This window comes from Scylla paramamosain, chromosome 17 (genome assembly GCF_035594125.1).
Source record: "Scylla paramamosain isolate STU-SP2022 chromosome 17, ASM3559412v1, whole genome shotgun sequence".
Taxonomy (NCBI): domain Eukaryota; kingdom Metazoa; phylum Arthropoda; class Malacostraca; order Decapoda; family Portunidae; genus Scylla; species Scylla paramamosain.
Window position 1 is genome coordinate 19,082,921 of NC_087167.1, and position 25,355 is coordinate 19,108,275.

General features: G+C 38.5%; 1 protein-coding gene across 3 annotated transcripts in view; it reads left to right on the forward strand.

Annotated features, from left to right (window-relative positions):
* LOC135108573 (U3 small nucleolar RNA-associated protein 18 homolog) overlaps positions 1-25,355 on the forward strand; it is a 50,240-nt gene that overhangs the window by 14,363 nt on the left and 10,522 nt on the right. For all 3 annotated transcript variants that reach the window (XM_064019716.1, XM_064019718.1, XM_064019719.1), the window contains exons 4-6: positions 4,356-4,539; positions 9,129-9,329; positions 18,761-18,958. In XM_064019716.1, the coding sequence (XP_063875786.1) occupies positions 4,356-4,539; positions 9,129-9,329; positions 18,761-18,958 (583 nt within the window). The remainder of the gene's footprint in view (positions 1-4,355; positions 4,540-9,128; positions 9,330-18,760; positions 18,959-25,355) is intronic.

Here is a 25,355-nt window from a genome sequence, read left to right on the forward strand (position 1 = left end):
ATTATATGTTGTATCACTATTGTCAACACTGATACCACTGTTTCTATGCCTTTTTTGCTCAATAATATTTTTCTCCACATGACAATTATCTATTTCTGCAGGTGAGAGAATTATAATGCACTCCAGCAGTCAATGTCCCATAGACAACTAGATGGGGAAGGGGTAAGAAGTCTCTTGTATGTCTTACTGGCACAAAACAGTACAATAATATGTCATGTACTTTCAGAAATATAATTACACTGGTTAGCAGAAATTCCAAACCTGTTGGAAGCAGAAAAATGAAGAATATACTTGCACATGATTGATCATAGAGAATAACTCTCATTTCATGTACAGTAGGATAATGACAATGAACATAATTCATTTCAATGTAGCGTTCGTGTGTTATGTAGCAAATGTATGTTATAGTGACTGAAAAACTTATGGGGAAAGAATTAATTGGTTCTAGCGAACCAGAAAACAATATAAAAAATTCTATCGTTTTTGGAAAAAAACCCCATCAAAATAAGCACATTTGCATCACTACATTTGAGATAACACAACTAATATATACAGTATCCTCCTGAGTTTCATGCCTAGTCCTAAATTCTTACCATCCTGAGTTTTGCGCATTATCACCCTGAGTTTCGCATTGCTTTAACAAGTATAGCTCACATTTACCCACTATTGGTGTCACATACAGTAAACCTCTTAAGTCAGAGCTCTCTCTCTCTCTCTCTCTCTCTCTCTCTCTCTCTCTCTCTCTCTCTCTCTCTCTCTCTCTCTCTCTCTCTCTCTCTCTCTCTCTCTCTCTCTCTCTCTCTCTCTCTCTCTCTCTCTCTCTCTCTCTCTCTCTCTCTCTCTCTCTCTCTCTCTCTCTGAAATAAAATGAATAAGGGGGAAAGAGAGAGTGAAGTATCACTCCCTTGTCCCTTATCACTGACAGATAATGGGGAGTGAGGTTTGAGACAAAATGAAAGAAGGGAGAGAAAAGGGAAAAAGGGATGAAGGGACAGGCACCAAATAGGTGAGCAGTGCCTTGCACAGCTGGTAAGTTAGTCTTGCAAGTTATAGTTTGTTATTGTGATTGAATGTTTATTAAAATTTCAATACTCACATGAATGGCCAGTTCGTTTTGCCAGTTTTGCTTTTTTATTCCAACTGAATATTTATCAAAATTCCAGTGCTCGCACAAGTGGAATTTGTTCTGTCACTGTTCCTTATGGCATAAGAAACATGAGTTCCTTATGCCTGTTTTGGTTTGTTATTTTGATTAAATATTTATTAAAATTTCAGTGCATTATTGCAGTTGTACTTTATAATGACCCTGCTTTATCTCATACCCTACTGTACTACATATTTATATTGTTACGACCACAATTTCCAGCCCCTTTGCACAGCTGCTGCAACTGGACTAGCTTCCCTGAGCCACCTTCTACATGGACTCAGTGCAGGGCTCTAATATGGGTGTACAGGGTCCCTTGTGACTCCTGCACCCTTTTCACAACTGGTTGTAACACCGGGTCACATTAATGAGATTGCCAGTTTGTTTTACCCACCCACAGACAAGGAAATAATGCAGCAACTATAACCAACTCCACATCTGGGCAAGAACCACCACCCACGTCTAGGGAAAACAATAACAATGAGCAATGACACATATATGGTTGAGGTATAAAGCCTTGCAGGACTACTGCCTTCATATCAAATCCTCCCACCTTCCAATGGTGTGTTATAGCCCCAAGCTGAATAGTGTTGTTTACAGCCTCTTGGAAGGCAGGCTTTGTCAGGGCCTGAGGAAGGATTAAAGTTTACTACATAGCTATTTACTTAGATCCTCTGCAGCTGAGCAGCCTCAGTCACAGTAGCATTTAACACAAAACGAGTACACAGACACTGTTACACCAACACAGACGAGTGACTACAAATGAACAGGAGGGTAATTCACCACTCACTGTAACCAAGCTTAGCTGGCACACATGCTCAGCCAAGGAGTCATGTCCCTGATATTTAGTATGTTACAAATTAACTACACTTCCTGGCAGACTAAAATGGAGACTCCTAAGCTATCCTTATAAGCTGGGGCATACAGCAATAATTATTCACTTATACCCCTTACAGCAACTAGCCTGTCTAACTGTAACAATTCTCCAAGTCTCCTTCCATGTGTCTGCCTTTGGACTGTATGTCTACCTCATGTAAGCTGTGGACAGTGACTGACTTGAAAGCATAGGAATGTGAGGCAAATGCTCTCTCGCTCTGCTACTACAGGGGGGTTACAAGAGAGGAGGGGTGTTGACATACATACATACATACACATGCCAGCCCCACCTGCCACATCTCACTCAATTTGGGCTAGCATGAACAAAACACTTTACTTCAGAAAATTTTGAAGAACCTAGGATGGGTGGGTGAATACAAATTACTTTATCATCAAGAGCAACTCTTCTACTATAAACCAGGTGGGGCTTAAACTAAACAATTAGAACTAGGGTAAATTAATTTGGGAAAGAGAGTCTCTGCACATAGGGAATCTTACTGTAATCTCATAGAGCAAGTGGCTGCCCACAATCATACGTCTGGCATTTGTACTTTTGTTCTCTCTCTCCCTTCCTCTCCCTCATCTTCCTTCTCATCCTTCCTTCTTTATTCTCACTTCTTTCACTTTATAATGCTGCTTGCAACAATATGTAGTTAACCTTTTACATGTTGAGCTATTGTCACTGTGTTTACAGTGATCAGCTGAGATCCCATAAGATTTAGGTTTCTCCCATTGTACCCAGACAGTACGATGCCTGCTGTTATATATGTTTTTTTGTGTTTATTTTATTTTATTTTATTTATTTTTTTTTTATGTAGGAGGGACACTGGCCAAGGGTAACAAAAATCCAATAAAAAAAATGCCCACTGAAATGCCAGTCCCATAAAAGGGTCCAAAGTGGTAGTAAAAAATTGAAGGATAAGTGTCTTGAAACCTCCCTCTTGAAGGAATTCAAGTCATAGGAAGGTGGAAATACAGAAGCAGGCAGGGAGTTCCAGAGTTTACCAGAGAAAGGGATGAATGATTGAGAATACTGGTTAACTCTTGCATTAGAGAGGTAGACAGAATAGGGGTGAGAGAAAGAAGAAAGTCTTGCGCAGTGAGGCCGCGGGAGGAGGGGAGGCATGCAGTTACCAAGATCAGAAGAGCAGTTAGCATGAAAATAGTGGTAGAAGACAGCTAGAGATGCAACATTGTGGCAATGAGAGAGAGGCTGAAGACAGTTAGTTAGAGGAGAGGAGTTGATGAGACAAAAAGCTTTTGATTCCACCCTGTCTAGAAGAGCATTATGAGTGGAACCCCCCCCAGACATGTGAAGCATACTCCATACATGGACAGATAAGGCCCTTGTACAGAGTTAGCAGCTGGGGGGGTGAGAAAAACTGGCAGAGACGTCTCAGAATGCCCAACTTCATAGAAGCTGTTTTAGCTAGAGATGAGATGTGAAGTTTCCAGTTCAGATTATAAGTAAAGGACAGACCGAGGATGTTCAGTGTAGAAGAGGGGCACAGTTGAGTGTCATTGAAGAAGAGGGGATAGATGTCTGGAAGGTTGTGTCGAGTTGATAGATTGAGGAATTGAGTTTTTGAGGCATTGAACAATACCAAGTTTGCTCTGCCCCAATCAGAAATTTTAGAAAGATCAGAAGTCAAGCGTTCTGTGGCTTCCTTGCGTGAAATGTTTAATTCCTGAAGGATTGGAGGTCTATGAAAAGACGTGGAAAAATGCGGGGTGGTATCATCAGCGTAGGAGTGGATAGGACAAGAAGTTTGGTTTAGAAGATCATTAATGAATAATAAGAAGAGAGTGGGTGACAGGAAAGAACCCTGAGGAACACCACTGTCAGTAGATTTAGGAGAAGAACAGTGACCGTCTACCACAGCAGCAATAGAACGGTCAGAAAGGAAACTTGAGATGAAGTTACAGATAGAAGGATAAAAGCCGTAGGAGGGTATGTTTTGTGTGTTTATGGTTCTAATGTATATTATATCAGAATAAAAAGTGGATTTATTGAGTACTGGGATACAAATAAGAATAATTTCTAAAGTAGTAAAATTATACTGTGTAAAAAAAAGATCATTCGTTGAGGTTGAATGCCAGCTCTAATTTCTGGGGAACAGTCAGTAAAAGTCAATGATATAATGATACTGTTGTTTTTTGCAAGTAAGTAGGTGTTGTTCTGGTTACATTTATTTCTAAAACTTTTTAGGAAGGCATATTGTTGAAAATCTAGTGTTTCATCATGGTATCATTTTCTACGACAGTTTATAGTTCAATTGACCATACTTATATTTTCTAAATGTGAGTCTGAATTTTGAAAGGTTTCTGTTGGCAGAGTGAAAGATGTGGTGGCAGGGATGGACAAAGGCCGGGGCTCAAGAGGCATAAGGGAAGTGTCAGAGGAACAGTACAGCCACACTTTGCAACAGAAATTCAACCAAGCAATGGGTGTAACTCCTAAATGGGCTCACCTCCACCAGCCTGTTGGAGAAGATGTGGAAGAAGTGGTGCTGGAGAAGGTAGGTGTGGAGAAAGGATTTGATTAGGAAAGAAACTGAATACAAGTATTTCTCTTTATTTTTGTTTTGCTTATATGAATTCAGTTTGATACATCCTAATTTATATTACATTTAATAAAATTGCACTGCATGTTTAATACACATCCAACTTAACCAGGGAAACCACATATTCAAACATCATGCCAAAGCATTTTGCTAGCCACTGCCAGGTGTTACACTTCTCTTTCTTTCTCATTTGATTGTGTGAAGTTTCACAGACCACATCAAGCAGCCAGAGCATCTTTAATTTCATTCCATTGGTCCATAAGGATAAGAAATGCATGTGTTGTCTCTGGAACCAGTAGCAGCTTCAAAGAAGTTAAAAGTGGTGTGCCCTAGGGTTTTGTGCTGGAACCACTGTTTTTATTGTATGTAAATCACTTGCTATCTACAGTTTTGAACAACTGTAAAATCTTTGTAGATGATCTTAGGATCTACTCGCAGTACAGTCCATCTCCAGCCTTGCCATCATCCCTGGGAACGTCATCATGCCAGAGTATCTGTACAGTTACTAATTCATGAGGTTTTGATCCTAGCAAGGACAAGTGTGTTGTCTTGAGGCTTCAATGAGATTCTGTAGCTTGGCATCATATTGGTACTTTATCTGAACATTATCTTCAAGGTCATACTGTATCACTGGTCAGTTCTCATAAATGGATTCCTCTCTTAGATTACACCACCATATTAGGTCTATTGTCAGTAAAGCCTCTGGGCTGTCTGTTAATCTCCTTTAGTGTAATTTCTGTAGATCACAGGACTTCATGCTCTTCTTGTACTAAACATTCATAAGATGGACTGTACTGTAAGTAGATCCTAAGAATATGCCTTGTATGTGGAACACAGGTTTTCTGGGAGACCTTTTGTTGGAATCAGTCCAGATAACCTGGACTCATCATATTAAAGGTTTATCTGATCTATCTTATAGGGAGCAACTCAAAATTCTGGATTTGTACTGTGTCCAAGTGCATCTACTGCATGCAGATCTTTGAAAATATTGGAAAATCTTCCATCATGAACATGGTATCCCTCCAGAAGAAATATTTACTCTGGCTCCTTCATAAGGCACAAGGGGATACAGATTTAAGATCCTTCACACTCATAGCTCTCTTCAGTCTCATTGAAGGTTTTCTCACTGAGGTGTGTTAGTCTCTGGAATTTCTTACCAGTTGAAGTCACTGCATTACAATCTATTTCCTCATTCAGGTCAGCCCTATATTTTATTCTGGATCCACTCCTTAACCCATCTTATAGACTAAACCCCTACCATTACCCTAAGACACATCTCTGTACAGTCTAAACCCCATCATTCTCAACTTTGTTCACTAATGATGATCTGCTTCTAACCATCTAGCATGAAAAATGTAAATCTACAGTAGCATCCACTAATTTAATAACCATTAATACATCACAGACGTAGAACAGTACTCTGCATATGGTACACAATTCAGTCAATCTTATTGCTAACTCTCATCCTTATATTAGAATTGTATTGACTGGAATACCTACAGTATGTGTTGCCCTTATATGCCTCTTTACATTGAACTCCTATTGCCATCTTATGTGCTAACAAAGGGTAGCCAACCAGGTGAGTTAACCAGGTGAGTTGCCAACCAGGTGAGTTAACCAGGTGAGTTACTTGGTGAGCACACCAGACGAATGTATCGTCATGCGGCAATAGGTAAAAAAATTAAGTGTCGTTCAGTCTTAATTGTGCACCATGTTGGATTAGTACTTATTCACTTTCATTTGGGTTGCATTTTTTGCCCATCATTATGGCTTCCAAGCATGAGGCAAACACTTTTAATGGTAATGAATCTAGGAAAAGGAAAGCAATCACTGTGGAAGCTAAATAAGATATAGTGAAACAAGTGCAGAAGAGAGAAAGACTGACAAACATTAGCTGGCTGCTTGGTTTGAGCTGGTCAACTGTTGCTACATTTATTGAGGATGAACATATGATAGACTCTGCTCCTTGGAAATTGTGATAACCAAGCAGCGTTGTGGCCTGATTATTGAGATGGAGCAGCTATTAGTTCTTCAGCTGGGAGCATAGCATCAACAATGTATCCCAATAAGCCTTATGTTAATTTAGGAGAAGGCTAAAAGATTGTTTAAGACCTGAAAAGTGAAAAGGGAGAAGGGAGTGAAAATAAAGAGGCAAGGAATTGCTTTTATTTATTTATTTATTTATTCATTTATTTATTTATTTATTTATTTTTTATACATACTGTAGATACCTATTCAGGCTGGTTCTGACTTTTGTCAAAATTCAGTTTATGTCACTACTTAGGTACAGAACTCTGGCGTAACCTGAGGACCCTCTGTATACAGAGAATGAGACCACAGAAATTCATTACACGAACAAAACAAATGGTGATGGTATCTAGTAGCTGTCAGCACAAGTAATGGCCCATACAGTACAGCCTGAAAATAAAAGAAACTACTTAGCTGTGTTAACAGGTATGATATGGTTTCATATGCCTGCTGGGACGTATTGCTGAAGTGTTGAAGTTGAATATGAGTAACACTATGATCCAGCACTAAATACAGAGAACTGCAACTATCACTCTGTCATTCATGCATGATGTCACTGCTGAGTAGTGTAGCCATAGAAGAATTAACCAGTTGTTTATTCCCTTTTATTAATAAACTCAAGAACTCTTCCTGTTCCTGTGTTTCTTTGTCAGCAACTCTAACTGTTTCAAGAAAGGAGTATTAAGGTACCTCAAGGTGAATTTATTATCTCTAATAGCTCCTCAACTACAGTTTCTTTTTGGGATTGCCTGGGATGTAGCCCTTTTTTTTTTGTTCTCACCAGTCTTTCTTCTAATACACACACACACACAAAAAAAAAAAAAAAGTGGTATGGACAGGGCACCTCTGGAAACAAAAACAGAAAGGACTTTTAAGGGTGCATGCACAGAGAATGCTGGTTTTCTTGCATGAGCAACCAGCGTTGATTGGTGCTGATCCGCACCAAGAATTAGACCATATAAACAAATGTAAGCGTGCGCAGAGGAAGCTGGTTAGATCATGTTGGTGCTTGCGGCCTGCTTCTACAAGTTTTCATGATTCCCCCAGACCATTCTTGCCGGCTTGACTTGCATGAGTGGACGTCTGACAACATGGACATTTCATTAAATTTATTCTAGAATTTGATTTAAGCTCAGCTGAGAGTGATAACTTGTCTTTTTCTAGTAGAATAGGCTGTCTATGCTAGTTACACCATGTCTTTACCACGCAATACTTATTTTTTTAAGGATGTAGTCAAAAGTATCTTGGCTCATCTGTGTGTACTCAAAAAATCCTCTCGTCTCTTTTTAGGTCACTAAAAACGTGGTGGTAATCTCCATACTGTTTTCTTTTAATCATGTATTTCCCCTTTTCTCCTTTTAAGATTTGCATGAGCACTTTCAAGCACTATTAGCTCATTATCAGACAATAAGCTTAACATGTTTAGTATACAGCTAGTAAATCACAATTGAAAAATAAACTTGCTACTATGTCTCTCCTTGTCTTGGTTGAAGCAGATTACCTTTTTCCTTTGTGATCACCTACAAGTACAGGAAACCAGTGTGGGTCAGCACTAGTTGGTGCTGCTTGCTCACATGTGAAAACCAGTGTTATTTGTGTATGCGCCCTAAGATAGTGATAAGATCATGTTGTATGATTGGTTCATCTGTCTTGACCACTCACATTTGCTAAGTGAAAGACAAATAGTGAATGTTTGTCACACTTGATCAGTGAAAGACAAATGATGAATGTATATGGAGAGATTTTAACTTGGAAATACTACCAAAAGTATTCAGTGTATATTAGGTACCTGAAAAAAAAGAAGTGTGTACAGGGTCACACATGGATCAAATAAGAAGTGAGATAATGAAGAGATTTAGTATTAGGTAGGAGCTGATTACTATAAGTTTATGTACTATAGGTGTTACTATAGGTTATTCCTATAAAGGGAACAGAACAGCAATTAATGAAGAAACTGTTTCATCTAATGTGAAAGGTATAAATAAGGCTGGGGGAAAGATTATGAATGTGATAGATGGACAGTGTGAATGGAGCAATAGAGGTATCTGTGAAACAAGAATGGATGTACATAGCAGGGATGAATGCAGATGAGTTAAGACCCTTGAAATTTCTCCATCATCTGCTCAAATCAGCTGATCTGGTCAGATGCAGAAGGAATTACTACTATGGTGTGGTTGGGATAAATCAGTTCTGCTGTTGAGTCCTGATGTGAAGGTACTGAAGACAACCAGATATGATGCACAACTAACCCTTGCATAGAGTGGTAGGTAAAAATTGGTCCTTAGTGGTCTAGAGGTTAACCTTTGAGGAAATACTTGAGGATGTGATTTTCATTTTGTGTGTGTGCATGTTGTATCCTGTCTCAGCTGCTTCCCTTCATATGTGTGGGTCATATTAAAATGGATATTGAAGTAATACCAAACCAGTTATGTAAAGGAAAACATTGTAAGTTAGGCACAAGTAAGTTTCATCTCTATTGCATTTATTTGTATGTTTACTTTTATCTTTTTTCATAGGGAACAGGAGACTACCTAGCACGTGGAACATCTGCAAAACTGGACAAGAAACGAATAGATTTCAAGAAACAGGTGGATCTCAACCATGCTTCGCATACTGAAGGGGCCATCATCACTGCCACAGAGTTTAATCCCAAGTACCACATGGCTCTTGTTGCTGGCTTCTCCAGTTCTGTTGTTGGGGCTGCTTCACTCTTCAAGGTAAGAAAGGATCTGTATTTAGTAAGAGAATGTTGAATTTTGAAAAAAGGTGGCTTGTGTCAATATAGTAAGCAATAAAACTGGCCTGCAAGATTGCTATGAAGTAAAAAATCAAGGAAAAAAGAAAAACAACTACAGATACTCTTCATAAAGACAATATCTCAGCCTTCCCACTCTTTGATGTGGTTATGGTGCTTAGCATATATTCCAAGATAGGACAGATGAAGAGGATGCAGCAAATATCAGCTGTAGTTTTGAATGATAAGTTGCATGAAGAGGTAGATAGTTCATGGGGAGCATTGCATCCATTTCTTAATTATAGTAATTTTTATTTACATAAAAGATATGCTTACACTGAAAAAATATTTGGTAATTTTCAAATCAGTATATAACTGCTAAGGAAATATGTATTATTTATTTTGGTATAAAAAATTACTAATGAGTTCTGGTGGCTTTAGTGAAACATTGGATATTGACTGGTGTAAATTCACAAATATACAAGGTAGAATTGAGGAGAGAGGACATGTCTTTGCAGCTGAATGTAGCCATACCAAGCTCTCCACTCCAAGACTAAGTGAGAAGGTGTGAGGGAGATTCCAACACAAACCCTGAAAGATGAGATCTGCTTGATGGGATAAATAAATAGATTAAAAATAATGATAGTAAGAATTTCAGTAATAATTACCATAATAGTAAGGAAAAAAAAAAAAAAAAATTATATATATATATATATATATATATATATATATATATATATATATATATATATATATATATATATATATATATATATATATATATATATATATATATATTGTTATGACCACAGTTCCCAGCCCATTCACCAAGCTGCTGCACCTGGGCCAGCTTCAGTGAGCCACCTCTTACATGGACTCAGTGCAGGGCTTACAGATGGGTGTACAGGATCCCTTGTGACTCCTGCACCCTATTCACAACGGTCATAACATCAGGCCACACTAAGTTGATGTTGCCAGACTGTTTTACCGACCGACAGACAAGGGAAATAATCCAAATAACACTTAACACTCACAGCTGCAGAAGAATCAACAACTACTTCTAGGAAAAATAGTTAACATACGATAACACGTATATGGTTAAGGTATAATACCCTGATGGGCTTCTGTCCTCCGTGACAGTTCTCCCACTGCCTGACAGAGTGTTATAGCCTCAAGCTGGGTAGTATTGTTTACTGCCTCTTGGACGACAGGCCTTGTCAGGACCTGAGGAGGGAGTAAAGTTCACTACACTGCTAATTACTCAAGTCCTCTGTGGCTGAACTGCATCAACCTGCAGTAGCATTTAAGATAAAACATGGTTACTAACAAAAGACACAAGAGACTACTATGAAAGAGTGCCCATGAACACAAGAGGGTCAGTCACCGCTCACTGTGCAAACTCGACTTATATACACACACAGCTGAGGAGTCACTTCCCTGGGTATAGTGCGTGGTATACACAACTACCCTTAGTGGCAGACTTCTATGCAAACTCTATTCTGTATAAATAGGCCAGGGCGTATGGCCAGTAGTGACTCATTTATTCCCTTAAGGCAGCTAACCTGGCTAACTAGTATCCTGCTTTAGCCTCCTTCAAATATTAGAGTATGTCTCAGTATGTCTGCTTCTTCCAACTGCTGGGTAGTGACTGCCCATGAGAAAATGCTCCAACCACTTTTCCACACTGCTGCTAAAGGGGGGGTATACAAGGAAAAGGGAGGGGAGGGGGTGTGACACACACACATATGACCCCACCCCACACATCATTCCCTGCGCGGTCTCTACTTGAATAAAACACTTTACTTTTAAAAATTCTTCTGATTAAACAATGGGGGTTAGATAAATACTGATTATTTCTTTGTCAAGGGCAGCTCTTCTGCTGTAAATTACGTGAGACTCAGACTGACTGAACAAAGGGAAATGAGGTAGATTAATCAGAGAAGGAGAGTCTCTGGGCGTGGAAATTCTTATGGTAAGTTAATGGCAGCGAGCGACCACTCTTAATCGTACATCTGGTGTTCGTACTCTCTCTCTCTCTCTCTCTCTCTCTCTCTCTCTCTCTCTCTCTCTCTCTCTCTCTCTCTCTCTCTCTCTCTCTCTCTCTCTCTCTCTCTCTTGTTTATTATCATTCTTTCTTGTTTTTTGCCTTACATTGTGTTATCTCACTCTCCATTATAATATATATATATATATATATATATATATATATATATATATATATATATATATATATATATATATATATATATATATTTTTTTTTTTTTTTTTTTTTTCTCCCTTCTTCAGGAGGGACACTGGCCAAGGGCAACAAAAATCCAATAAGAAAAGCCCACTGAGATGCCAGTCCCATTTGATGGCTCATAAGACACATGGGCTCATAAGATGCACCCAGTTTTGGCAGACATTGAAATGAAAAAAAAGATAAATGAGCGGATTTAAGCTCTGAATATGAAGTGAAGGATTTCACCTGACATCTGAAGACTCGCATGCATTTACATCATATTAGATCCCAATATTTTGCATATAAAAATTTTAATATTTGCTAGCAGCCTACATACCAGCCCTGTTGTGTGATGTAAACATGTACCTGGCATATGGCGTTGGCAGTGACTGTGAGAGACTACAGGTTTAATAAAGTTTGTTCATAAGAATGTTAATAGATAGGTGCAATTTTAATTGTATGAAAGTGTGTCTTACCTCAAGGAGTAATGGCATCACACTATAAAGAATGCAGTGAAGCTTTGTTTTTTTTTTTTTTTTATATGTAGGAAGGACACTGGCCAAGGACAACAAAAATTCAATAAAAAAAAATGCCCACTGAAATGCCAGTCCCATACAAGGGTCAAAGCAGTAGTCAAAGATTGATGAATAAGTGTCTTGAAACCTCCCTCTTGAAGGAATTCAAGTCATAGGAAAGTGGAAATACAGAAGCAGGCAGGGAGTTCCAGAGTTTATCAGAGAAAGGGATGAATGATTGAGAATACTGGTTAACTCTTGTGTTAGAGAGGTGGACAGAATAGGGGTGAGAGAGAAGAAAGTCTTGTGCAGCGAAGCCGCGGGAGGAGGGGAGGCATGCAGTTAGCAAGATCAGAAGAGCAGTTAGCATGAAAATAGCGGTAAAAGACAGCTAGATATGCAACATTGCGGCGGTGAGAGAGAGGCTGAAGACAGTCAGTTAGAGGAGAGGAATCGATGAGACAAAAAGCTTTTGATTCCACCCTGTCTAGAAGAGCAGTATGAGTGGAATGCCCCCAGACATGCGAAGCATACTCCATACATGGACGGATAAGGCCCTTGTACAGAGTTAGCAGCTGGGGGGGGTGAGAAAAACTGGCGGAGACGTCTCAGAACACTTAACTTCATAGAAGCTGTTTTAGCTAGAGATGAGATGTGAAGTTTCCAGTTCAGATTATAATTAAAGGACAGACCAAGGATGTTCAGTGTAGAAGAGGGGGACAGTTGAGTGTCATTGAAGAAGAGGGGATAGTTGTCTGGAAGGTTGTATTGAGTTGATAGATGGAGGAATTGAGTTTTTGAGGCATTGAACAATACCAAGTTTGCTCTGCCCCAATCAGAATTTTAGAAAGATCAGAAGTCAAGTGTTCTGTGGCTTCCCTGCATGAAATGTTTACCTCCTGAAGGGTTGGATGTCTATGAAAAGACGTGGAAAAGTGCAGGTTGGTATCATCATCGTAGGAGTGGATAGGACAAGAAGTTTGGTTTAGAAGATCATTAATGAATAATAAGAAGAGAGTGGGTGACAGGACAGAACCCTGAGGAACACCACTGTTAAAAGATTCAGGAGAAGAACAGTGACTGTCTACCACAGCAGCAATAGAACAGTCAGAAAGGAAACTTGAGATGAAGTTACAGAGAGAAGGATAGAAGCCGTAGGAGGGTAGTTTGGAAATCAAAGCTTTGTGCCAGACTCTGTCAGAAGCTTTTGATATGTTCAAGGCAACAGCAAAAGTTTCACCAAAATCTCTAAAAGAGGATGACCAAGACTCAGTAAGGAAAGCCAGAAGATCACCAGTAGAGCGGCCTTGACGGAACCCGTACTGGCGATCAGATAGAAGGTTGTGAAGTGATAGATGTTTAAGAATCTTCCTGTTGAGGATAGATTCAAAAACTTTAGATAGGCAGGAAATTAAAGCAATAGGACGGTAGTTTGAGGGATTAGAATGGTCACCCTTTTTAGGAACAGGTTGAATGTAGGCAAACTTCCAGCAAGAAGGAAAAGTAGATGTTGAGAAACAGAGCTGAAAGAGTTTGACTAGGCAAGGTGCAAGCATGGAGGCACAGTTTCAGAGAACAATAGGAGGGATCCCATCAGGTTCATAAGCCTTCGGAGGGTTTATGCCAGCGAGGGCATGGTAAACATCATTGTGAAGAATTTTAATAGGTGGCATGAAGTAGTCAGAGGGTGGAGGAGAGGGAGGAACAAGCCCAGAATTGTCCAAGGTAGAGTTTTTAGCAAAGGTTTGAGCGAAGAGTTCAGCTTTAGAAATAGATGTGATAGCAGTGGTGCCATCTGGTTGAAATAGAGGAGGGAAAGAAGAAGAAGCAAAGTTATTGGAGATATTTTTGGCTAGATGCCAGAAGTCACGAGGGGAGTTAGATCTTGAAAGGTTTTGACACTTTCTGTTAATGAAGGAGTTTTTGGCTAGTTGGAGAACAGACTTGGCATGGTTCCGGGCAGAAATATAAAGTGCATGAGATTCTGGTGATGGAAGGCTTAAATGAAAAGGAGAGGGAAGAACTGAGGGGGAAAGTAAAGGCAAAAAACGAGTAGAGGACGGAAGAGCAGAAGGAAATATTCTACTGGAGTAGCAGAGGCGTTAAAAATTGGAGTGGAAAATATATAAGGCAAAAAGAGATAATTCATAGTGACTTACCATCCATGAAGGTGAGGAAGTGGTACTTGAACAGGAGGGAGAACAAAATTATAAGAATTGCCTTTGCTTATCTAGATGAAGAAATGATGAGGAAAATAATCACTACAATGATATGTCCAAGATTAGAATATGCAGTGGTAATTTGGTCACCACATGAGAAAAAGCACATAAGAAAGTTGGAAGGCAAGATGAGGAGAGACTAGCAAGGATGCAACTCCCAACCTTGGAAAGGAGATGAGAGAGAGGTGACATGATTACAATTTACAGATTACTGATTGGGATGGAAAAATTAGATAGGGAAGATCTATTTGTAATGAACAAAAGAGAAACAAGGGGACATGGAAGAATATTAGAAGGATCCACCTGCAGAAGGGACATAAAGAAGTTTAGCTTCACTCATAGAAGCATTCAGGCATGGAATGGACTGGAAGGGGAAGTGGTGTGCACTAGAAATATTCATGACTTTAATGTCACAACTAGGTAATTACAAGTAAACACACACACACACACACACACACACACACACACACACAGAGAAGGATAGAGAATGAGAATAGTAAATTTTATTGGAGGATATTAGATATGATACTGAGGAAATAGTATATTTGGGAGAGGGTACAAGAAATGAAAGAACCACAGCAGCAGGCAGAGGAATTACAAGTGGTGGGAAGAGTAGTATATTAAGAGTAATGTATACAAACATAGACAGGTTACTTTCAGTAAGAGATTACCTATAGGAAAGTAGACCAGATGTGTTGTCCTTAACCAAGACAAAGTTAAAAGAGAAAGTCCATGTAAGCTTTAAGGAAGAGGGATATAATTATTGGAGGAGATATAGAAAGGGAAAAGGAGGAGATGGAGTACTGATGATGGTTCAAGATGATGTACATGTGGAAGAAGTGCAATATGGAGAAAATCATAGGCATAACAATCAGGACCAGTAGGAGAGAAAGGAGAAGGATCATATTAATGTATGTGCCACCAAAGACTAATACATGGAGGCTGGAGAAACACAAGGAAATGCTAAAGGAATTGTTGAAGTGCCTAGACAACATGATAAGGAAGGACAGTAAAATACTACTAATGAGGAAACTTTGACTGCAAAAATGTAAGCTGGGAGGAGATGGAAGTTAATGGAAATGCTTGACTGTGGAGTGAAGAAATGCTACAGTTAGCCATGGTGAATACAATGGACTAATGGATGGAGGAATTTACATGATATGGAGGGGAGGAGGAACCATCTATGCTAGACCTGGAGTACACAAAAAACTGGAGCCCCGTCCAACCATGAAATACTTAAGCCCAATGGGAAAAATTGACCATGTGGTGTTAGAAGTGGTACTGCAAGATTGGGAGGTTCTAGCATGTAGGGAGGATTATAAAAATGGGAGATTAAATCACACAAAGACAAATTTTGCAGAGTTAAGAAAATTCTTTGGGAGTATTAATTGGAAGGGACTTATGGAAGGTAAGACAGTGCAAGAGAAATATGAAACATACCTGAAGAAGTACAATGAGGGTGTGCAGAAGTATGTACCTGTATATAAAGTAAGGAGGAGCAAACATATTTGTTATAATGTCAGATGTACAGAAGCTAAGAAGGGAAAGGAGATAGCTTGGAAGAAACTGAAGAAGCAAATAAATGAAAATAATAGAGAGCAATATAAGGAGGCAAGGAATGAGTATGTTAGAATAAGAAGAGAGGAGGAGAAACAATTTGTAAAGGATGTGGTAATGAAGTGTGAAGGAACCCAAGCTTTTTTTAGAGGTATATCAATGGAAAGGTGATAAGCAGAGAGACCAATGATGAGATAGTAAAGGGAGAAAGGATATATCAGACAGAGATGAGTGAACTTATGAATGAAAGTTTCAGGTCTGTGTTCAATGTAGAAGCAGATTTTACAGAAGTGCGGCAGGGGGTGTTACAGGAAGTATTGGTGCAAAAACATGAAATTGGCAAATTGTTAGAGAATTTGGATGTCAGAAAAGCATTCGGGCCTGATGGAGTGTCAGGTTGGACACTAAAGGAATGTAGAGAACAAATGGTGGAACCAATTTGGGATGTGATACACTGATACAGGGAAGAGTACTGAGAGAGTGGAAGAGAGCAAATATAATGCCAGTACACAAAAGAGAAAAGAGGACTGAGCCACTAAATTATAGACTGGTGTTGCTAACTAGTGTTGTGGGCAAGATCTGTGAAATAGTGATCAAGGAAAAGTGGGTGAAATATTTGGAAAAGAATGAAGTTATAACAAACAACAAATTTGGTTTCAGAAAAGGAATGTCATGTGTGACAAATTTACAGAGTTTCTATACAAGAATAATAGATGAAGTGCTAAATAGAGATGGGTGGGTAGATGTAGTGTATTTGAACATCAAAAAAAGCTTTTGATAAAGTTCCACATAAAAGACCATTGTCGAAGATGGAACATATAAGAGGACTGAGAGGGACAGTGCTAAAATGGATGAGAGACTACCTACTTTAAGGATAGAGAAATGAGAAGTGTGACTAGGGACACCTGTTCAAGTTGGAGTAATGTAACAAGCAGAGTACCACAGGGGTCAGTGTTAACACCCATTATGTTCCAGATATACATCAATGATGTGCAGGAAGGTTTGACCAGTTATATTAATCTGTTTGTTGATGATGCAAAATTGTTAAGAGTAATAAAGAGCCATGTTGATTGTATGGAGTTGCAAAGAGATATTGACAAGATTTATGGGTGGAACAAGAGGTGGAAATTGGAATTCAATGCTAAGAAATGCCATGTGATGGAAATGGGAAATAGTAAAAGAAGACCTGCATGGTATTATAAAATGGGGAGGAAGTAATAATGAAGAGCAAGGAGGAGAAAGACCTAGGAGTGGTTATTCAAGATACCCTGACCCCAGAATGGCATATAAGTGAGATATTTTGCTCAATGTACAGGATGTTAACAAATATTAGGTGACATTTCATTACATGGATAAGACTATGATGAAAAAAATTATAGTCACTATTCTACGTCCCAGGTTGAAATATGCAGCGTATGAAGAAAGATATAAAGAAGTTGGAAAGAATTCAGGGGGGTAGCTACAAGGATAGTAACAGTTGATACCAGAGCTGAAAGACCTAACATACGAAGAGAGGTTGAAGGAAATGGGACTGCCAACTTTGCAAGTTAGAAGAGAAAGAGGAGATCTAACAATGATGTATAAAATAACCACATTGAGAAGATAGACAAGCAGGACCTGGTGTTGTTGAAAGAAGATAAAGCTGGATGGATTAAAGGGTACTCAAAGAAGATTGGAAAGAGTCAGTGTTTTAGGGACATCAAGAAGTACAGTTTTCCACATAGAACTGTGAATATTTGGAAAGGTTTAAATGAGGAGGTTGTTACAGCACCAAACATGTATAAATTTAAGGAAATGCTGGATAAACATAGATATGGAGACAGGACACTATGAGCCATGCTCGAACCCTGTATTATACAACTAGTTAGATGCAGAGTTTTAGATACTGTAGCACTGCACCTCCACAGCACTACTTCATGCTGGATGTAAGAACAAAAGACACACACACGCATGTACACATAGTTTTAAATGTGTTGGCACTGTGCCATTGCAGTGCTGCATTACACTGGATGTGAGGACAAAACACACACACACACACACACACACACTATTCTGACCATGCAGCCAGATATGAATAAGTATTTTCAGTAGCCAGAGTTTTGCAATCCTTAAGGTTAGTGCTATGTATTTGGAAGAAGGCAAGCATGAAACTTGAGAGAGTACTGTATAATCTTAAAACTACATCTGCTGCTCTATTACTTTGTCTCTTAATAATAAAATCAAACACTCTGCTTGCTTTGTTATAAACACTAATATGTTGCTTTCAACACTGGAGGTCAAGGAATATTATCACTCCTAAATCTCTTTTGAAACTGATCTAGCTATGCTCAAGTCCTCAAGGTATGGATATTTCAGGTGTTTTTTCTATCTATATGGAGAGTACTACACTTACTGGTGTTGAATTCCATTAGTCATTTTTCTGACCTCTCATATGTTTTGTTTAAGGCCCTCTATAATACACGTTCTTCCATCACTGGTCAGCTCTGCTCTGTGTGGTAAAGCAAAATGTATGACAAGGACTATCTACTATTAGACACAAAAATTATACCCTAGAGGCACAGATTTTGGGGGGACAGCAGAAGGCAGGAATTTCTGCCACCCAAAGCTCTCCACAACAGGAATTCCCATCACCCAAAGCACTTGGGTTAATCCAGGATAATACTTTATTGCTTATTTAAAAGTAATCTTGCTCATTGATCTTTTGGATGTGGTTATGAGGGTGAATATGATATGGGTGCTTTGTTTCAGGTACTCCAACGTGAGATATAGACATTAACACTTATTAATATATTGTTACTCATTTATTCACTATTTATTCACTTATTTTTGTGTATATTGATTCAAATTTTTCATTATTTCCAACAAAGACTTCAACATCTGCATTATTTACCTTCCTCACAGGTTGATGGAACCTACAACCACTTGATTCATTCAGTCAAGTTTCCTAAGTTTCCCATCAAATATGCCAAGTTCCTTTGTGATGGTGGAAAGTTTGTGGTTGGTTCCAGCCAGTACAACCATTTTTATATGTATGACCTGGAAGCAGCACAAGAAACTAAGATTCCCTCCAACTTAGGAAGAGATGGCCACAACATGAAGGTACATGTGTCTTACTTTGTTGTGTTTTTTTATTATGCCTTTTTTCCCTCTTCTATATTTTCATTCCTATGATAAGACAAGGCATTTTGGTCATGCAGATACCTTGTCTCAGCTGCTCCACCCTTAACAACAGGAATAGAGCATAGTGCATAAATGTTGTAGAGATCTAAAGCCATAAGTGAATGAGGTAAAATGTGTGAGATATTTTACAGTTTAAAAATGATGAATAGGAGATAATATAATTTCATTCCTTAAATTCATGCTGGAGTGGCTGATATCTTTTTATAAGGGAGTGCTTGAAATTCTCTGAAATCACTTGTACAAATTTAAACTTTGATAATATATATATATATATATATATATATATATATATATATATATATATATATATATATATATATATATATATATATATATATATATATATATATATATATATATATATATATATATATATATATATATATATATATATATATATATATATATATATATATATATATATATATATATATATATATATATATATATATATAAATTATCAAAGTTTAAATTTGTACAAGTGATTTCAGAGAATTTCAAGCACTCCCTTATAAATATATATATATATATATATATATATATATATATATATATATATATATATATATATATATATATATATATATATATATATATATATATATATATATATATATATATATATATATATATATATATATATATATATATATATATATATATATATATATATATATATATATATATATATATATATATATATATAATTGTCTTTTACATGTTTCTAGGCCATAAAAACAATAATATTGATGTGTTCTTGCAAATTATAACTCAATTGACATAATACATGCATAGCTGCCTTATTCATAAACACATGTTACCTGTAACTGGCTGTGTGGCAAACTCTCAATTATTATAATTAAAATAATTGGCTGTCACATCAGTGCAACTCAAGGCAGCAAAGCAAGAGCTGATAATTGTTTTGGAATACCTGTGAATGCTTTGGCTGTGCCAAACTTTGCTCACTGGTGGGTTGCATCACATATACAAAAATACATTGCAGATGTGACCCACCGGTGGGCATGCTTTTTTTTTTTTTTTTTTTTTTTTTTTTACATTCTTTACAGCTAAGCAAGGCAGTTGATGGTGTGGTTGGTACATGATACTTTGAAGGAATTGAAATGGAGGTACTTTGATAGGACTCAATGTAGAGCAAGAACTAGCAATTGCTAACACATGATTCAGTAAGAAAGCAATTCATAAGTTTACATGGCAGAGGCAAGATTATGGAAAGGTGGCAGACAAGGCACTGATGGACTATGTGGTGATCCCAAGGAGAAAGATTGGTTGCTTGTTGGATGTGAGAGTGTTGAGAGGGGATAAAAGAGGTATGTCAGACCACTTCTTGGTTGAGAGTATGCAGAGAGTGTGTGGGAGATGGAGTATGGTGAGACACAGAGAAGAGGAATGTTTTGAAAGTGAAGGATCTGATTCCACCCTGTCTAGAAGAGCGGTATGAGTAGAACACCCCAGACATGTGAAGCATACTCCATACATGGAGTAAGGCCCTTGTACAGAGTTAGCAGCTGGGGAAGTGAAAAAAAACTGATGGAAATGCCTCAGAATGCCTAACTTCATAGAAGCTGTTTTAGCTAGAGATGAGATGTGAAGTTTCCAGTTCAGATTATAAGTAAAGGACAGATGAAGGATGTTTAGTGCAGAAGATGGGGACAGTTGTCATTGAAGAAGGGATAGTTGTCTGGAAGGTTGTGTTGAGTTGATATATGGAGGAATTGAGTTTTTGAGGCATTGAACAATACCAAGTTTGCCCTGCCCCAATCAGAGATTTTAGAGAGATCAGAAGTCAGGCATTCTGTGGCTTCCCTTCATGAACTGTTTACTTCCTGAAGGGTTGGATGTCTATGAAAAGATGTGGAAAAGTGCAGGGTAGTATCATCAGCATAGGAGAAGATAGGACAAAAAGTTTGGTTTCGAAGATCATTAATGAATAATAGGAAGAGAGCGGGTGACAGGACAGAACCCTGAGGAACACCACTGTTAATAGATTTAGAAGAACAGTGACTGTCTACCACAGCAACAATAGAGCGGTCAGAAAAGAAACTTGAGATGAAGTTACAGAGAGAAGGATAGAAGCTGTAGGAGGGTAATTTGGAAATCAATGCTTTGTGCCAGACTATCAAAAGCTTTTGATATGTCTAAGGCAACAGCAAAAGTTTCACCAAAATCTCTAAAAGAGGATGATCAAGACTCAGTAAGGAAAGCCAGATCACCAGTACAACAGCCTTGATGGAACCCCTACTAGTGATCAGATAGAAGGTTGTGAAGTGATAGATGTTTAAGAATCTTCCTGTTGAGGATAGATTAAAAAAACTTTAGATAGGCGGGAATTTAAAGTAATAGGACGGTAGTTTGAGGGATTAGAATGGTCACCCTCTTTAGGAACAGGTTGAATGTAAGCAAACTTCCAGCAAGAAGGAAAGGTAGATGTTGACAGACAGTTGAAAGAGTTTGACTAAGTAAGGTGCAAGCACGGAGGCACAGTTTCAGAGAACAATAGGAGGGACCCCATCAGGTCCATAAGCCTTCCGAGGGTTTAGGTCATTGAGGGTGTGGAAAACATTGTGGTGATGAAATTGGCTAAAGACCATCAATTATAGAAGAGTTTATAAGACGAAAATTCTTTTGATTTTACCTTGTCTAGAAGAGCAGTGTGAGTGGAACCCTTCCATACATGTGAAGCATTCTCCATACATGGATAGATAAGGCCCCTGGGGGTAAGAAAAACTGGTAGGGACAACTCAGAATGTCTAAATTCATAGAAGCCGCTAAAGATGAGATGTTAAGTTTCTAGTTCACATTATTAATAAAGGGCTGATTGAGGATGTTCATTGTAGGAGAGGACAGTTGAGTGTCATTGAAGAAGAGGGGAAAGTTATCTGGAAGGTTGTGTTGAGTTGATAGATGGAGGAATTGAGTTTGTTATTACTCATACTACTACACAGAATTATTAATTATTGCTAATACCCTCATCCTTACAGCAAATTTACACATCTAACAGCTACGAGAAATAGGAATGTTACCCTTCTTGTTTTCTTTTCTGTCTTCATTCTCCTCTTTGCTGTCACGGGAACTACACGTCCATCTAGCAGCTATGTCATTTTGAATCAGCTGAGTTTCTACTTCAGGTCATGTTGTTGCATGCAGCATTGTAAGGTGATGTAGAAAGAAGAATAAAGAAAGAAGGATGAGAAGTAAGAATGAATGAAGGAGAGAGAGAGAGAGAGAGAGAGAGAGAGAGAGAGAGAGAGAGAGAGAGAGAGAGAGAGAGAGAGAGAGAGAGAGAGAGAGAGATGAGAAGAAAGACAGGCTGGGATGAGAATTTGACATGTCTTTGGTTCGTAGCCTAGCCCATAGCTCTTAGTGCAACATTTACCTGTGCATATGTCTCTTGTATTCCCCACTTCATTTTCCTTACTTCCTGTTGTTCATTCAATTTGAGTCTCACCCAGCATTTAGTAGAAGAGTTGCTCTTGATGATAAAGTAATCAGTACTCATCCAGGCCATGTAGTTTAGTCACCAGAATTTTCAGAAGAAAAGTGTTTTGTTCATGTAAGCCAGTGGTGGGTGAGGTGACATAGCAGACAGTATATGTGTGTCTGGAGGATACTGGGAAGACTTTACAATTAGATGGGCCAGTTGCTTTAAGGGAATACTTGAGTAATTACCAGCCATATGCCCCAGCCTATATGAATAGTATAGGAGTCTCCATATCAGTTTGCCTGGGAGTGTAGTTAATTGTAATGCATTTCACGTCAGGTACGTAACTCCTCATATGCATGTGTGTGCAAGCTGAGCTTTGTTACAGTGAGAGGTGAATTACCCTCCTGTTCATCTGTGGGCACTTGTCAGTATTCATGGGACTTTGTCTGTATGTGTTTTGTTAAATGCTACTGCTGGTTTAGGCTCCTGGAGGATGCTTCCCTGCAGAAAAGTTAACTACCATGTAATGAAACTTTACTACCTCCTCAGGCCCTGTTGGGGGGTCAACTGTCCAGGAGGCAGTAAACAATACTTGATGAGAGATATAACAGTTTGTTGGACAGTGGGTGCAATTTGTTACTGAGGACAGTAGTCCAATGGGGTTGTATATCTTGACCCTGTATGTGGTTGTCATTTGTTGTGATTGTTTCTTCCTAAAGCGTGGCTGACGATTCTTACCCAGCTGTTGGAATTGGCTGTTGTATTATTTCCTTGTCTGTGGATGGGATAAACAGACTCATTAGTGTGACCTGGTATTATGATTAGTCATGTAGAGAGTGCAGGAGTCATAAGGGACCCTGTACACCCGTATTTGAGCCCTGCACTGTATCCACATAGAAGGTGGCTCAGGGAAGTTAGCCCAGTTGTGGCAGCTGTGCGAGGGGCTGGATATTGTCATTGTGACAGTGTGCTTCCTTTGTTAGTATGGCCCGTATATGTTGTGAGTGTTTGAAGTCCCTCCAGTCTGTGGATGTAGGTTCACATCTGGAATGTTTGTCATGTAATGGCAACTTTTAATTGTGAAGAGATAAGTTGGGAGGAGTGGAGTACAAGAGGAGGAGAAAATTCATGGGGAGATAAAGTTCTGAAGTTGGCAAAGAATAATATTATTATGGATCAAGGAAAGCACTAGATACAGAGAAGGAAAGGAGCCATCAAGACTCAATTTGGTATTATCAAGAGAGGCAGATATTGTTGAAGATAATGAATATGATTGTCCAATAGGAAAAAGTGATTATGTGATGATAAGGTTTCATATTTAAGAAAAGGAAGTGGAAAATAGATGGGAAGATTATAGGAATGAAAGATTTAACTATGTAAAGAATAATTTTGAACAAATGCGGAGATACTTTGGTGAGACAGACCAGAGTGCCTTTACTACAGCAGAAAGCATGTAAAAGAAGTGGGAAGCATCCATCAATATATATGAGAAGGGAATGAAAGGTTGTGTACCAAAAGTAAATGCAAAGAGAAGATATAACAAAGACAATAGATGTGAAGTTGTGAGGGAGGAGAGGGAGAAGGCATGGAATACAAGGACAAGAAGTACACAGGAGCTGTTGCAAAACTACACCACTGCAAGAAATGAGTATGTAAAGGTTATAAGAGAAGAAAGGGAAAGTTATGGGAAGGATGTCATGGACAGATCCAAGGAGGAACCAAAATTATTCTTCAGATATGTTAATAGCAAAGTGAAAAATAGATAAGGAATAAATAGGTTGAAGGTGAATGGTCAAATGTGTGAGTATCCAACTAAAATGGCAGAGATAATGAATAAGAGCTTTCAGTCAGTATCCACAACAGAAGACATTTGTAGTGAAATGAGTGAAGAAACAGGTCTAGGGAAAATCCAAGTGTCCAAGGAAGATGCATAGAGACAGTAGGAGGGACTAGATGTTAGAAAGGCTCTTGGACCTAATGGATTGTCAGGATGGTTATTGAAAGAATGCAATCAGCAGTTGACATGGGTGGTTCACATTATTTTTCAGAGCCCTCCTTGAATGGAAGAGAGCAAACATAATTCCAATCTATAAAGGTGGTAACAAAGAAGACATACTGAACTACAGACCAGTGTCTCTAACAAGTGTGGTATGTAAGATCTGTGAAAGATTAGTGAAAGAGAAATGGATGCAGTACCTAGAAGAAAATGAAGTGATGATAGAGCAACAATTTGGATTTAGAAGAGGGAGATTGTGTGTTACATACTTGCTGAGTGCTGGGCATAATGCAAGAAAGAAATGGATGGGCAGACTTTGTATATTTAGACCTGAAGAAAACCTTTGATAAGTGGTACACAGGAGATTGCTGTGGAAGTTAGAGCATGATGGTGGTCTGAGAGGTAGACTGCAGAGATGGATGGAGAATTTCTTAACTGACAGAGGGATGAGAATAGTGGTAAAAGATAGGGAGTCATCATGGAGGAAAGTTAAAGATGAAGTATTCTAAGGTTCAGTACTAGCACCAGTCATGTTTGCAGTCTATATAAATGATATGACAGAGATTGTCAATAGCTACATGAGCCTTTTTGTGGATAATGGCAAGTTACTGAAGAAGAATTGAGTGGCAAAAATTGTGGAATGTTGCAGGAGCATCTGAACAAGATATCGGAGTGGAGCCATAGATGGGAAATGGAACTTAAGCTAAAGAAATGTATAGTAACGGAGTTTTGAAAGAGTGTTTGGAGAGTAAAAGGAAATTACGTGTTGAATGATGAGAGATTGAGTAGAGCAGAAGAGGAAAAGTGAATGGAAATTTGACCCCGGAGAGACACATTAGCAAAATTACAGGAGGAACCTATAACTTGTTGAGAAGAAT